At 59.6% G+C, this 13,991-nt stretch overlaps 1 protein-coding gene across 4 annotated transcripts in view; it reads left to right on the top strand.

Annotated features, from left to right (window-relative positions):
• The first annotated feature begins 2,496 nt into the window (after window positions 1–2,496).
• Window positions 2,497–13,991, top strand: part of TNFRSF1B (TNF receptor superfamily member 1B) — a 33,699-nt gene continuing 22,204 nt past the window's right edge. Inside the window, exon 1 of one of the 4 annotated variants that reach the window (XM_070603177.1) lies at window positions 2,497–2,725. In XM_070603177.1, the coding sequence (XP_070459278.1) occupies window positions 2,648–2,725 (78 nt within the window). In that variant the 5' untranslated portion in view covers window positions 2,497–2,647. Of the gene's footprint in view, window positions 2,726–12,772; window positions 12,884–13,991 lie in introns of those variants that run through there. The other 3 variants (XM_070603164.1, XM_070603166.1, XM_070603173.1) reach the window with 3 other exon arrangements.

Raw genomic sequence — 13,991 nt, 5'->3', positions numbered from 1 at the left:
GGACCACTATTCAGGCAGGAGACAGAAAGGATGTGATAAGTCATGGCCAGCAGGAGGCTCAGGCATCCTTGGTGCCAGGGAGCCGTGATCAGAGGAATCAGTGAGAAGGTCTCCAAGATGCCTGCAAAAGCGTCCCCAGAGAGAATGATCCAGAAGCTTCCTCCCAGAGGCCCTGATGTGAGGAAGATGACAATTATAGCTGCCATAGAACACTGTGCCTCTTTCTCCCAAAGCCGTCTCCCCAACCACATCTGGCAGAGTCAAGAGAGAAGTCACTGGGTCCTCCCCATCCCAGGCAGGTTCCAAGCCTGGGTCCGGTTGGAGAAGGGAGAAAGTCCACACTGGATGAGAGATTGGAGCTCTAATGAGTTCCCAGGACAGGACTGGACTCTGCCATCTGAGACCAAAGGGTTGTTCCTTGCCTGAGAAAAGCGACAGGACCTGCCCAAGATTTCAGGAGGAGCCTGGGAAGGGACAGGTCTTCAAAGCAAGTTGAACAAGGAGCCTGACTTTCTCCTTAGACCCACGCTGGTTGTCTGCCTGTGCTCAGGCCCAGTCCCCGCCATAGCCCTGCTCTGCTCTCTATCCCAGTGGGCTGACCCTGCAAACTACATTTCCCAGGTTCCCTTGCCAAATAGCTCCTGTCTTGGGTTCGGCTTGGTGGGTGATTGCAAAGTGGGAGGAAGGGAGAGGCCAGGATATGTCCCTCCTCTCTGCTTCATGTGGTGTCACCTGCGGTGGCTCTGTACCCTCTATGGTTCCAGATTCCCCCAGATGCTCTGGCTCCTGGCTCTGATAACACCACCTCCAGCCTAGAGATGGTGGTGGCTTCTTATTGTTGCTAATCTCAGGGTCGTCTCCCCTCTCCTAACTGATTTTTTAACTTCTCCAACATCTTTACAACCGATTTATCTGTAGTAAATACCCTTTATAGAATCACTAGACAGAGGGCTTGCTCTCTGCTGACTTGGCTGTCGCCCACCTCTCGGAGTCCAGCTGACAGAGTCAGAATGGGAGGCGGAACCTCAGGAAGACCCCATGTTTCAGGGGTGACGGTGCCATTCACTGGGATGAGGACCCATGGGAGACAATGCGTTAGTGGGACCCATTGGGACTGAGGTGTGTGAGGGACATCCCAGGAGAACCATTTGCCCCTCCTTTCACCGGGTGACACCCCACTCCTGGCCTTTGGCTCTCTCTTATGGAACAGGGAGCCCTCCAAACTGCTTCTAGGTGAGACTCGTAAGGACCAGAGGAAATCTTCCTGCTGGTTTTATCGGCCGGCCCTCTCTGCAGAGTTAAGGTTGTGGACTGTGCTAGCCACACCCTCAGCATGGCCCAACTCTCAGACGTATGGGAACCAGGTGATTTCCAGTCTCCTGATCAAGAGGTGGGATTTTCCATCCCCCAAGAGTCACTTCCTAGTTTCTCAGCACCTAGAAGCACCATCCTTGCTGTCTCCAACACGGGAGTTGGTGGCCCAGAGCAGGGGTCCCTGTACCTTTTGGGGCAGCCTGCAGTGAGGGAACAGGGGAACAGAATAGGCTCCTGCCACCTTGCCCACTCCACCCCTCAGAAATGCCCTGTGTGCTGAGGACAAGGACTCCCGGGGCTGGGGGAATACATTCTGGCACACAGGGCTGGCCCCTGCGTTAGGGTTGGCACTCAGAGAAGGGGTGCAGATGGCAGTTAGAGTGGGTGCTCAGTCACGATGGAATGTCCAAGAAAGCCGTGGCCCCGGGGCCCCCACAGCTTCCCAGACAGCTTTCTGCCCTGGCCTCTGTTTGCTTCTCAGCCACCTGGACAGGGGACTCAAGAAAGAGGGCAGGGCAGGGTCTGGCTCACTCTGAGAAGGGCCTGAAGAACGTGTAAGGATAAATGAACAAGTGAATAATAGTAACAACAGCTAATGCGTATACAGAGCTTATTAAGTTACATATATACTTTGTAAGTATACATACGTATATAACATATATTATTATGTGTATTATCTATCTTTTAATCTTCGGAATAGCTCTGTGAGGTTAACGCAGAGATTCAGCCCCGTGGTCTGGCTCTGGAGTCTACATGAATGATCTAGAACCCCCGTGATCCCCTCAGAGCTAGTGTCAGCTTTGTGGGATATTTTTCCAATTAGTGCTCCACCCCCACGGGAGTGGGGGGCCTGGGGGCGGTGAGAGGGGTAGGTGGACGCAGGGCACGTCTAGAGGCAGCCACAGGCCTGGTGGGAGCCTGTCCCCAATGCGGGGCTCCTGTCCTCCCACTGGGAAGGGTGACTTGAAGGGGACGGGGCGTTAGAAGGAGATTGAGGGGTCACCGAGGGCTGGGCGAGGCGGCGCTGGAGGTACCTACCCAGCGCTGGGTTGGCAGAGCTGGGCCCAGGCTCGGCCCTGCGGGGTGCAAGTCGGGGCCCGGGCGCCCGGCAGCTCGGGGGGCGGGAGCGGGGAAGGAGGCGTGTCCGGGAGGCCGGCCAGACCCCGCCCCCGCCAGGCCCCGCCCCGCCCCCGCTCCGCCCCCGCCTCCCTTGGGCGCCGCGCTCGCCGGCTTTTGCTTTCAGTCGGAGGCGCCCGGCGCAGAGGACCCGGGAGGAGGTGGAGGCGCGAGAGCCAGGACTGCTGGCCCGCCGGCGCTCGGTCGTGCCCGCACCATGGCGCCCGCCGCTCTCTGGGCCGCGCTGGCCGTCGGACTGCAGCTCTGGGCCGCGGGGCGCGCCGTGCCGGCCCAGGTGGGTGACTCGCGCGGTCCCCGGGAGGCCTCCTCCTGCCCACCCGGCTGGGGCGCGCCACCCCCGGGGGGCCCCAGCCGCGCGCTCCCGGGGCTCCGGGACAGGGGTGGGGGTTCGGAGCGCCCGCGGCACCGCGCCCCGCGCCCGGTCAGCCGCGCACTGCGCGCCGCTTGGGACCCTGGATTTAGCAGACATGCCCCCGGGGCCCGGAACTGTGACCCCCGTGGCCCGGGGCGCACCCCGGTCCCTCCTCCAGCGCAGGCCGGGCTCTCGGGGCTGGCGGGCGGGCCCTGGGGGTGTCCCAGCTAGACCCTGGACCCCAGCTCCGTTACCCCTCCGTTGCCGCGCCGTTACCCCGCGGCGGGGCAGGCAGGTGTCCGTCCTGGGACGCTGCCCCACTGTCGATGTCGGGCACCCTCTCCAGAAGGCTTCCTCCTCCTCTGGGCTATCGTTTTCCTCTTGCTGAGAAATACTAGGTCTGCGCGTCTGAAAGCACTGGGGCAGGTGTGCTGTGAGCACCTAATAAGGACACAGTCAGCTTATTTCTGTGGCTGCCTCCCGTGCTGTCCTTTGCTGAGATCCCTTCCTCGGGAGCCACCTGGTGTGCCGTTTCAGAGCCTGTTCTCAGTGGGCTCTGGGCTAGTGGGGAGGAGACAGTGTCTTCAGGTGACCGTGGGCTGACCGCCCCAAAGGCCGGCGCCTGAGCTCTGGCGACAGAGGAGATGAGTGAGACCTCCTGGGCTGGTTATTAAGGCAGATGTGTTATCAAGGTCTCTGAGAGGCTCCGGGAAGGTGGAGAGGGCAGAGACCCCAGAGCTGTTACTCGATATTAGGTGCACACGCCACAGTGGCAAGCTGGACTCTACAAAGAGATCGCTCCTACTTTGCCTTTTTTGGCTGTCTCCAGGGTCTGGTGAGATGGAGTAACCCCATTTTACAGAGAAGGAAAACTGAGGCTCAGAGAACTCCTTGTGTTTCATGGAAGGACATGGGGGTGCTCTTCCTTCATAGGGGGCATCACCCGCCTTGCCCCCGTGGCTGGGGAGGTGCTGTGCCTTCGTCCCTTCCTCGTGATCTTATTCTTCCCCACGCGTGGGGTGCTGACTCGTCTGGACATCTGGACTGGGGAGGAAGGTGGGAGGTGACATTGGCTTGTTGCTAATGTGAGGTGACTCACTTGCCAAGGTTCAGGACATCTTTAGTGTCCAGTTCTTGAGAAGGGAGGACGGAGGCTGTCAGACCAGAATTGATTCACCCACTGTGGGTGCCAAGGCGGGTCCTAGGGCTGCCCCGGAGGTTGTCCTGGAAACAGGAGGCCCCCCGGTGGCCTTCTGGTCAGGAGAGTCCCAGCTCTGAGAGCCGAGTGTGGATCTGGACAGCTGTGGTCCCCAGCCTGACTGCAGGGTTCTGGCACAGACTCAGGCCTCGAGGGGCATCATCTGGCCCCAGGGAACTCTAGGGACACGTGAGCCCCTGGTGGGGAGGCGCAGGGCTTCTCTGCAGGACACCAGACTGGGTCCTGGAGTCGTTTGAGGGGTTTCCCTTGCGTTGCTCCCATGTCAGCTCAGGTTCCTTCCTCCAGCTTTTGTCTTCACAGCCTATGAGCTGGTCTCCTGGCCCCTGCCCCCTCTCCCACTGACCTTCTTTGGTGGCGTCGCTGGGGAGGCCCTCCACAAGTTGAAGCGCCTCTCTCCCTGCCTGGGAAGCCTCCCATGGCTCCCAGTGGCCCAAGCAGAAACGCCCACACGTGTCTCAGGCCGGAGTGAGTGAGGTATCCGGGTTCTTGCTGCCACTGCTCTGCATCTGTACCCCTCACCCTGTGACACATGGTCATCGTGTATCTGTGTGCCCTGTGCTGTCCCCTCTCCGTGGCACACCCCTGACCCCCATCCTCAGGGCCTTTGCAAATGCCACTCCCTTCAGGAAGGGCTTTCCTCCTTCTCCCACTTGGACTTGATCTTCTGTTCTTTGAACGCTCAGAGCCCTTCCTCTCGGGCAAGGACAGACTGCATTCTGCTTCTTAGTCTAGCTGCGTGTTATCCACCTTGGTAGATGGAAAGTTCCTTGGGGTCAGGGACCGCGGGGTCTTCCTCCTCATTATTAGCAGCACATTAGCTGCCGTTTTTTGCAAACCTACAAGTGCCAGGCGCTGTGCTGGGACGTCACTCCAGAATCTCACTGAAACCTTCCTTACAGCAAGTCCTGAGAGGCGGGTGGGCTGTTCCCGTTTAGAGATGTGGAAACGGAGGCTCAGGGGGCTTCGACACTTCCCAGGATTACAGAGCTAGTGGGGGGGGGGATGTCAATGCAGGTCCCTCTGATTCCAAAGCTCTTTGCCCTATGCCTTCCCCTGCCTGTCTCCCTGCACCCACCCGGCCCCCAGCCAGGTCCCTCACGCACAGCGGGCGCTCGGTAGTGTTGGCCGTGACTAGATTGACTTGCAGAAATCGCCCAGGGAGTCTGAGCTGGCTGCAGGTGTGGCTGACTCCTTCTCCATCAGGGCTTTTGTCTGCTTTAAAAGCTGTGTTTGCTGGCTGGAGTGGCGAGCATCCTTCATTTGTCTGGTCTTCGACAAGGAAATGCCAGTACAGCTGGCAGATAGGCGAGCACTTGGTGCCCTCCCATGGGAACGGGCAGGGCACAGCAGTCTGGCTTTGCTGGGGAGGGGACAACGGGATCCCTCCCTGCTGGGTCTGGTCTGTCTGCCCCGGGAAGTCTTGAGGCTGAGGGGCTGCCGTTTGCCTCCTCATTACCCAGGGCCTGCTCGGGTTGGGGAGAGATTGCGGGCTCCCAGGCTGGCCTGGGGACGTTGGCCAGTGGAGTGGAGATAGGTGATCAGGACAGCTGCTGTCCTGAGATGTCCCTTTGCCCTCTGCCTGACAGCCCAGAGGGGAAGCTGTGTGCTCACTGAGGATGTGGCCCGGTGGTCGGGCACTGCAGGGGGCAGTGGGCAGGTGGCCAGGCACCTTGAGGCAGTGTCATTCATCCATTCATTTCCCCAACATTCGCGGACACCACCTCCAAGTCCAGCCCAGTGCTGGCCTCTGGGGACCCCGAAATGACCATGACTCGGCTCCAGACCTCCAGGAGCCACACTGCCAACGGTCACAGACCTGGCCTGTGCCCCTAACTGCACTTGTCACCTGGGCCAAGTGACTGAGCCTTGTGTTCCCCTCTGTGGACGTGGAGAGTGCTTCCCACCTTGCGCTCCTCACCGGGCCCAGTGGGTATGAAAGACGTGGGAGCAGATGAGGCTGAGAACCTGCCTGGCCCTCTTGTGTCAGAATGGTCCTCCCTGTCATCCTGAGGCTGACCCAGTGGCTCCTGGAGCACTGGCCCTCCCGGGGCTGGGAAACATTGGGTGGCCCTGACTATCCAAGCCTTCCTAGAGGAGTAGCCAGGAAGGTTGTGTGTGTGTGTGTGGGAGGGGGCGGGGGGAAGAGTTTTGATGCCAACCATGGTGTGTGTGTGCGTATGCGTTTTATATCCAACGCCGCACATCAGCTTAGTTCTCAGTTTTATGCCATGCTGACTGCTTCTCTGTTCTTCAAACATGCCTCCCAATGCGTGCATCAGGGCCTTTGCACTAGCTTTCCCCTTCACCTTGAAGGCTCCTCCCTCTGATATCCCGTGGTCTCATCCCCTCACTTCCTTCTGCTCAAACGGACTCTTCTCAGAGAGGCCTTCTCTGACCATCCTGCCTATAAAAGCTCCCCCCCAGGGCTCTCACTGCTTTGACCTGTTTTGTTTTCCTGCATGACTCTCATGACCCATTATATTCCTTTCACTTTTGTTGTGTCTTCCCACTAGGAGGTCCGCACCATGAGGGCGTGGGCTTGTCCGCTGCTAGAGGCTCAGAGCCTAGAACACGGTGTCTTCTTCTCAGCACTCTTGACCCCTGGGCCGCAGAGGTGTTGTGGGGGCCGTCCTGTGGGGGATGTCCAGCAGCGTCCCTGGCCTCTCCCCACTAGATGCTAGGAGCATCGCCCCTTCCGTCGCGACAATTAGAAATGTCTCCAGATATTGCCAGATGTCCCCTGGGGGGGAGGTTGCCCCTGGTTGAGAACCCAGGCGTAGAACACTGCCTGGTAGGGAGTAGGTGCTGAAAAATATTGACTGTCCAAAAATACCCATCTGACCTTTATAAGCACCCGGTTTCGTGGATGATTCAGAAGGGTTTGAAAAGCCAGGGGTGGCAGGGCTGGGTTGCAGTTTGTCTCTCTCTCTCTCGAGCTGTCTCTCTGGGCTCGTCTCCCTGCTGCACTGGGTCTGCTGAGGATGGTGTGTTCCCCCCACCACATCCCCACCTGGCTCGTGACGGGGCCACCCACTGGCAGTGACTCAGGGCCCAGGAGGCATGTGACTTGCCCGGAAGAAGGCAGGGAGGGAAGCTTGGGGTGAGGGTGGAGAGGGGGTGCTAGCAGGGAACAGGAACAAAGTGGAGACGCTGTGGCTCCCAGTTCCGGACACTCTGCCGGGCCGCAGGGAAGCAGCACTGATGACTTAGGGGAAAGGCCCGGGGCTCAGCATCGGACAGACCCTGGCTCAAATCCTTACTTTGCTGTTTACAGGCTGTGTGACCTTGGCGAGTCTTTTCATCTCTGGAAGCCTCAGTGTTCCCGTCTGTAAAATGGGAATGGTCCCCACCATGCTGGCTGGTCGTCAGGAGTAAACGTGCTTTATAGGTTGGGCAGCCTGCTGGTGGCTATTCGAGCGTCCGTGGCTTTGTGGGGTCTGACCGGACTCTGGTCATGGGGCAGTGCTCAGGCTGAGGCACGGGCCACTGTGGAGTCAGATTCTCCGTCCCCGGGCTGGGGGCCCCCACAGTGTGGGTGGCAGAACTCCAGTTGCCCAGAGCTCCTGCCCGATGTCTCTGAACAACTTCCTTCCTGCCCCTTTTCCTGGCTCTGCTTCCTGCGCCGCTGCCCCCTTGCCAGGCGTCTCACACCACCCACCCAACTACCTGACCTTAGGACCCCAGCATGTGGCGAAGTGGCCGGGTCAGGAAGTCTGCCCCTTGCTTTCAGCGAGTGCCAGGCGGTAGGTCGTTTGAGGGTGGGCGAGGAGTACGTTTGGCATGGCACAGAGGGTCTCATGGTCTCTTTGGGAGAGGGATGGAAACGCCTCAGCTTTCCCCCTGCGAGATGGGTGTGGGCTGCTGCCAGGCTGTCTCTAAAATCTCTCCCATCTCCCACCTCTGTGATGCTGAAGCTTCTGTTTATCTGTGACCCTGAGGAGGAGAAGCCCTGTGGAGGCTCTTCTGAGGTCGTGCTGTCCATTCCCCGGCCTCTGACAGCCCGTGAAGTGACTTCCAAGACAGCAAGGCTCCAAGGAAGGAGCAGTGCACTGGGTGTCAGGAAACCAGTGTTCCCATGCAAGCACTGTCACTGGCTCACTGTGTGACCTTGCTCAGGTTACTTAACCTCTCTAGGCCTAAGCACCCCTATCTATAAAACCTAACAGGATTGATCCCAGTGCTCTCCCGGAATGTTGAGAAATGTCAGCCTTGAGTATGCTTGACAAAGACCACAGATTGGGGGATCAGGGGGTCTACAAACTTTCTTGGGAAGGAGAGTCCAGCAGTCCCCACCATGAATATCGTCGCTTCCTAGTCTCTCTTCTTGCTGACCTCAATCCTGCTCGCTTTGGCTTGAATTATTTCTTTGACTCAGGCCCCAGTAGCATCAAAAATTCCTGGCTATCTGTCAGCTTGCATCCAAGACAAGATGCAGACCCCTCAGGCGGAGCAGCATTCCTGGGTTCCCGCCTCCCTGCCCCTTAGTGCCTACGCAGCACCTTGTAAGATCAGAAGCCAGCCCGTCTGGGGCCCCTGACTGTGGGAGGGTCCGTGCTGTGGGCATCCACGGCAGGGCCTGCTGTCTGGGAGCCCACAGGTTCAAGGAAGCCTTGAGTGGGGAAGGATGTTTCCTTGAAGAACCGTGGCGTGCTGTGAGGTCACGGGTGGAGGAGGTGACATCACTGTGGTTTGGGGCGCTCAGGGTGCACACCGGAGAGGAAGTGTCTGCTTACCGACTGGGGTTCGGAGGAGTAGATTTCCTTCTTCCCCAAGTCTGAGCCGTGCTGGGGGGAGTCTGGGGCTGGGGGGCAGCTGGCCAGGGCCCCAGACTCCAGCTCTGGTCTTGTCTCTGCCTTGCTGTCCTGTTCACTGTGACACAGCGCCCTGCCTCTCTGAGCCTCCGGATCTTTGCCAAGGAGGAGGGTGGAGCAGGCTCCATCCCAGTGTCATCTGTGGAGCTTTATGGTCACTAGCCTGTTGATGCTGTCACTAGAACAGGAGGCCCGTTAGCCAGCTCATTCACTCCACGTGTTGCATGTGAGGAGCGAGGCTGCAGAGCCCACTTCCCAGGCCCCAGGCGCCAGCTGCCCTCCCACTCTTGGTAGCAGACACGGAGTGGGCACGTGTGGGGCAGACTGGCAGCACTGAGTGACCTCGAGAGCACAGGGCCCTCGAGAGGCCAGCAAACCACAGCTTTGTACCCAGCTTCGGAGCCTGGGCCGACCAGCCGCTCTGACCAGAGACGGGGCAGAAATCCCCAGGGGGTTTTGTTTGTTTGTGTTTGCTGTCCAGACAGTGGCCCACCCGTCTGTTTCAGTCTGAGCTTGGCCCTGCAGTAGGTATGGCTGCTGTGGCTGCAGGTTCAGGGAACTGAGTGGGTCCGAGGGGGAGTGGGCAGCGGGAAGGGGTTTGGGGCAGGCGGGCTGCGCTGGGATGTCTTCCAGCCATCAGTGGAAGGCCTTCTCCAGGAGAGATGACAGAGGTTGTGCAAGGGACCCGAGTATGGGGCCGGGAGTCGGGGGTCTGAGGCCTGGTCCTGGCTTGGACTCCAGCTCGGGAGGGCCTGGCTGCTTCCTTCTCTTCTCTGAACCTCAGCTGCCCCAGCTGGAAGTTGAGATCCTCGAGGACCCCGCCCACACCTGCTTTAGGGTCCTTTGGCCCCAGGTGTTAGCCTGGGGGGGTGGTGAGGGGAGTTGGTGGCTTTGTGGGGGAGGGCGCGGAGTGCAGCTCTGGCTGCCACATGGCCCCGCTCAGAGGGCCCAGGTCTGGACTTTACAGTGATTCCCCGGGGAAGGGCTCCCAGCACTGCGCTTTCATTAGAGGGACCCCCACCAGCATCCTGGACACCCCTGCCTGTCCCTCCTCCTGCTGACCCCCGGCCTGGCTCCTGTCCGCCACTCGCAGAGGCTCCAGGTCCGGCTTGCCCCAGGTGAGCCTGCCACTGGCGGCTCCGATCGTCTGGACGGGACCAAAGAGCTCAGGTGGGGACAGAGGCTCTCAGAAGGAAGAGGGATGGGAGACCCCGCTGGCCCCTGCCTAGGCCAGGTGACCTGATTCTGGTCAGGGTCAGCCTCTGTGGTCCTGGAGCTCTCGTGGTCAGCCACAGGCTGACCTCAGCGGCCCCAGGCACTGATGGGGTGGGCCTGAGGCTGGGCAGGGCTGGCCCGCTCATCTTAGGGGGCAGATGTGAAGAGCCCGCACTGGCAGCAAGCTGGGATTCCCGGGGACCTGTCTGACTGCATCTAGAGCAGGTTGTCACTGTGCTCTGGGTTTCCTCAGTGCTGAGGTAGGGATTAAAGTGCCCGTCTCTGTCACTTCCCATGGGGACTGGGAGATGCTGGGAGAGTGCAATGAACCGAGGGCTGGGACTGACCTCCGGGGGTGCTTCGGGGGTGCCAGGCAGGAATCTAATGCGTTACATGCACCAAGTGCCTTCAGTCCTCATAGCTCCCCTGGTGTGGGGGGCCCATTCTTGTCCCCTTTTTATAGGAGAGGCCATTGAGGACAGAGGTTAAGCTACGGTTCCGCTCTCAGCTCGCAGGAGGCAGAGCCAAGATTGCACCCCAGACGGTGGGGCGCCAAGCTCTGCACTTAAACCACCACCCAGATGTAATCGCGGTGGCCCGGAGGGACTCTGGTCTAAAAGCTGCACTCAGTCTCTCCCCACTGGGGACACCTCCTGTCTCTTTATAAGCCCATTTCCTGCCCAGTTTCATGCTGGCCCCAACTCATTTCAACTAATTGAAAATTAAAACTTGGGGCTTCAGTTAAACAGTTGAGCATCTGTTAGGCACCTGCTGTGGGCCAGGCCCTGGGCTGGGCAGAGAGGGATGAGTAACAACCTGACGAGCAACGCTCGGCTCTCGCTGTCGGCCGGGCGAAAGACCCAGTATTCTACGTGCGGTGGCTCTGAATCATAACAAGCCTATGAGGTGGGCACTATTTTTGTCCCCATTTTATAGGTGACAAAACTGAGGCTGGTGAATGGCAGAACTGGGCTGAAAACCCGGGTGTCTGGCTCAGAGCTCACACTAGAGTGTGCAGAGGGAGAATACAGGGAAACAAATAATTAACTGAAAAGTGGTCTGGGCAGTACGGAGATATGTCCGGCTTGTCACTGGAGCCCCCTGGAGGGACCTCTGACCCTGTCTTGGGGTTCAGAGAAGGTTTCCTTGAGATGATAGTAGAGAAGACTCTAGATATTGAGGAGCTAGCCCTGCAAGGGGAGCCTGGGGGCCTCAGGGCATTTGGACAGAGGGAACAGCAGGGGTAAAGGCGTGGAGGAGGGTGAGGGAGCCGTGCTGCTCTGATGAGGCGGTGACGGGTGACCGTCATGTCAGGTGTGAGACGGGCAGCAGGCCCCGAGCTGAGGACATTGAGCTCAGGCCTGAGGGCATTAGAGCCAATGGAAGCTTTTAAGCAAGGCCAGACTTGGATGTAGGAAGTTGGCTTCCAGCCCATTTGGAAAGGAACATGAGGCTGGGGACCGAGAGTGAGGAGGCTGTAGCTGGCGAGAGATGCAGAGGGTGAGGGGAGCGGCTCCATGGCCGGGATTGAGGGGGCGATGTCGACAGGCTGCGGTGGGGGGATGGAAGGCTGGGGGTCTTCTCTGCAGCTAGACTAAGGGCTCCTTTGGGACAGGCACCACACCCAGGCACCTTGGCACCCTGGCACTTAGCACTTGGCCCCGAGAACCAGATAGCAGCCCGGGCTTCCTGTCTGCCCCCAGCTCACTTCTAAAGCGACATCACAGGCAGTAGGCCGGGAGTGGGATGTGTCACCCCTGGGCCACTGCCTGTGATGTGGTTGGTCCTTCCTGACGCAGATGCTGTTCCTCTCCGTGACGCCTGCCCGGTGCCGTCGCTGCATCGGCCGGGCCTGTTGTGGCTGCACCCCACCACACCCCGGGGCCCCGGAGACCTGCCATGCAAATGATGTGGTTTCTCTATTGCTTGAAGACAGTTTCCTCCTGTGAGGGGGTCCCTGGGTTGGTCCTTGGACTGACGCCCCTGCCCCTCCCCACAGCTGCGGCGTCTGCCCCTGGGACCCTGGAGTCCCTTTTGCTTGGGAGAGTCAATGAACCCACTCGCACCTTGCTCACTGTATGTTCTCAGAGGAGTGCCTCTCCCTCTCTGGGCCCCTCCTCTGTAAAGTAAGGGGGCAGGACAGGATCACAGGGTATAAAGCTGTCTGAGGACATAGAGGCAATGCAGCTGTGACTAGTTCCTGTCTGACGCTCACTGGCTGCGTGGCCTTGGATACAGTATTGAATCTTTGCAAGCCTCTGTTTCTGCATCTCGAAAATGAGGTGTTACGGACCTCATTGTAGGAGAGTGCATGTGAGCGAGCGAGTGCCCAGCACTGTGTCTGCACACACTGGGTGCTCCTCCTGGCTCTGGACAGTCTCTGTCAGTCTTTCTGGCTCTGAGAAAAGGCTTCTCCCTGTGGCCTCCTTCAGCAGAACTCCTGCCCTGGGGTGCTGGGCACTGGCATCTAAGGGGGGGGGGGTCTCCAGAAAATGAAAAAGCCTTGAAGACCCCAAAGGTGCTGTGCTCATGGGGGCAGGAAGAGCAGAGGGCTCCCCAGGCTTAGTGCTTTCCCATGTCACCGTCTTGGTGGCGGCGACTTCTTCCTCCTTCCCCCCCTGCCCCTCTTTGCCTTCCTCTCTCTCACTGTCTATTTATAAATAGGAGAAGGACCGAGGCCCCACCTTGGGGGACGTGCAGGGTCTCAGGCTGGGAGTGGAAGGCAGGAGGTCAGCTGGTGCGGGTTGCCCAGTTCCCCGAGAGCTGACCAGGGTTCCAGAAGCTGAGAGACCTGCTTGGCCGCCTGCCTCCACCCCTCACTGGCTGATGGCCCTGGTGAGGTCCCCGTCTGAGCTCGTCTCCTTCCCCCAGCCCAGCCGCTAGCTGCGGTTTCTGATCCTGGGGGAGGGTGGGGAGAGCGCAGGGAAGGGAGGAGCAGGGGGCGGAAAGGTCGTGCGTGACTCACCAGGTCAGTCCTGTCTGGCTGGCAGCCTTGCCCCTGCCAGGCCTCAAGCCTCTTTCTTTCAGGGACTCTCAGCCACGTTGCTGTCCCTTATGCTGGACACTGTGTCTTCTGGCCACTGAAGTGCCCTCTAGCCCCTAGATTTGGGCCACTCACCCAGACTCTTTATTTTGGGGTCCCATCACCCCTCCAGGTATTTCTCCTGAGTAAAGTCCCTTTGAGACCACCCAAGGCCACTCTCCTAGGAAGCTCCCATCTGGCCTGTGGGAATCTCCCCCTCCCTCTGCCCCAACAGGGCCCGCACTCCACTGTCACAGCCGCTGGCCCGCCGTGGTCTCCTGACTTTAGGCTTCTTGAGGATTGGAGCTGGGGCCAGCCTGTGGGTGACCTCAGAACACCAAGAGTCATAGGCCAGCTTCCCCGCACTTGCCCCCCAGGTGGGAGGGAAGCCGCTCCTGTGCCAGGTGCACATGGCCATCCAGCGCCTCACCTGAACCCGGCGGCTTGCCGCCCAGGGTCTCGTCCTTGCCTTGCCTGTTCTCAGCTGAAACCCAGGCAGAAAGAGCCCAGTTCTATGGTTTGGTTCCGTCCAGTGGAGCCCGAGGAGGAGGCGGGGCAAGGCGTATGTTACCATTTACAGAGAGAGTAAGTGACGTCCCCAAGTCCCCCAGAAGCAGCGTGTGTACCTGCCCTCTAACCAAAGTCTGGTGCTGCTCCTCTGATGCCAGGTGTCCGGTGGGCCTGGGAGGGCAGACCCCTCTGACCTTTCCTCCCAGAGGCCACCTGCTCAGGCTGCCCTCACCTTGGGAAAGGGGACGAGGGGCAGAGGCTGGGGTGTGGAAGCCCTACCCTGTACCACCCCCCTCAGCCCTGCCTCAAGCCCCAGCCCCCATCTCCCATCTCCCAGCTCGTTCACTTTTTCCACCACACATGTGGGTGGGCCAGCCACCTACCCAGTACTTCTGAGGTCTTGGGAGAGGC

This window comes from Equus przewalskii, chromosome 2, assembly GCF_037783145.1.
Source record: "Equus przewalskii isolate Varuska chromosome 2, EquPr2, whole genome shotgun sequence".
Lineage (NCBI taxonomy): Eukaryota > Metazoa > Chordata > Mammalia > Perissodactyla > Equidae > Equus > Equus przewalskii.
Note: the sequence above shows the minus strand (reverse complement) of the source record. Positions and strands in the feature narration are given on the sequence as shown.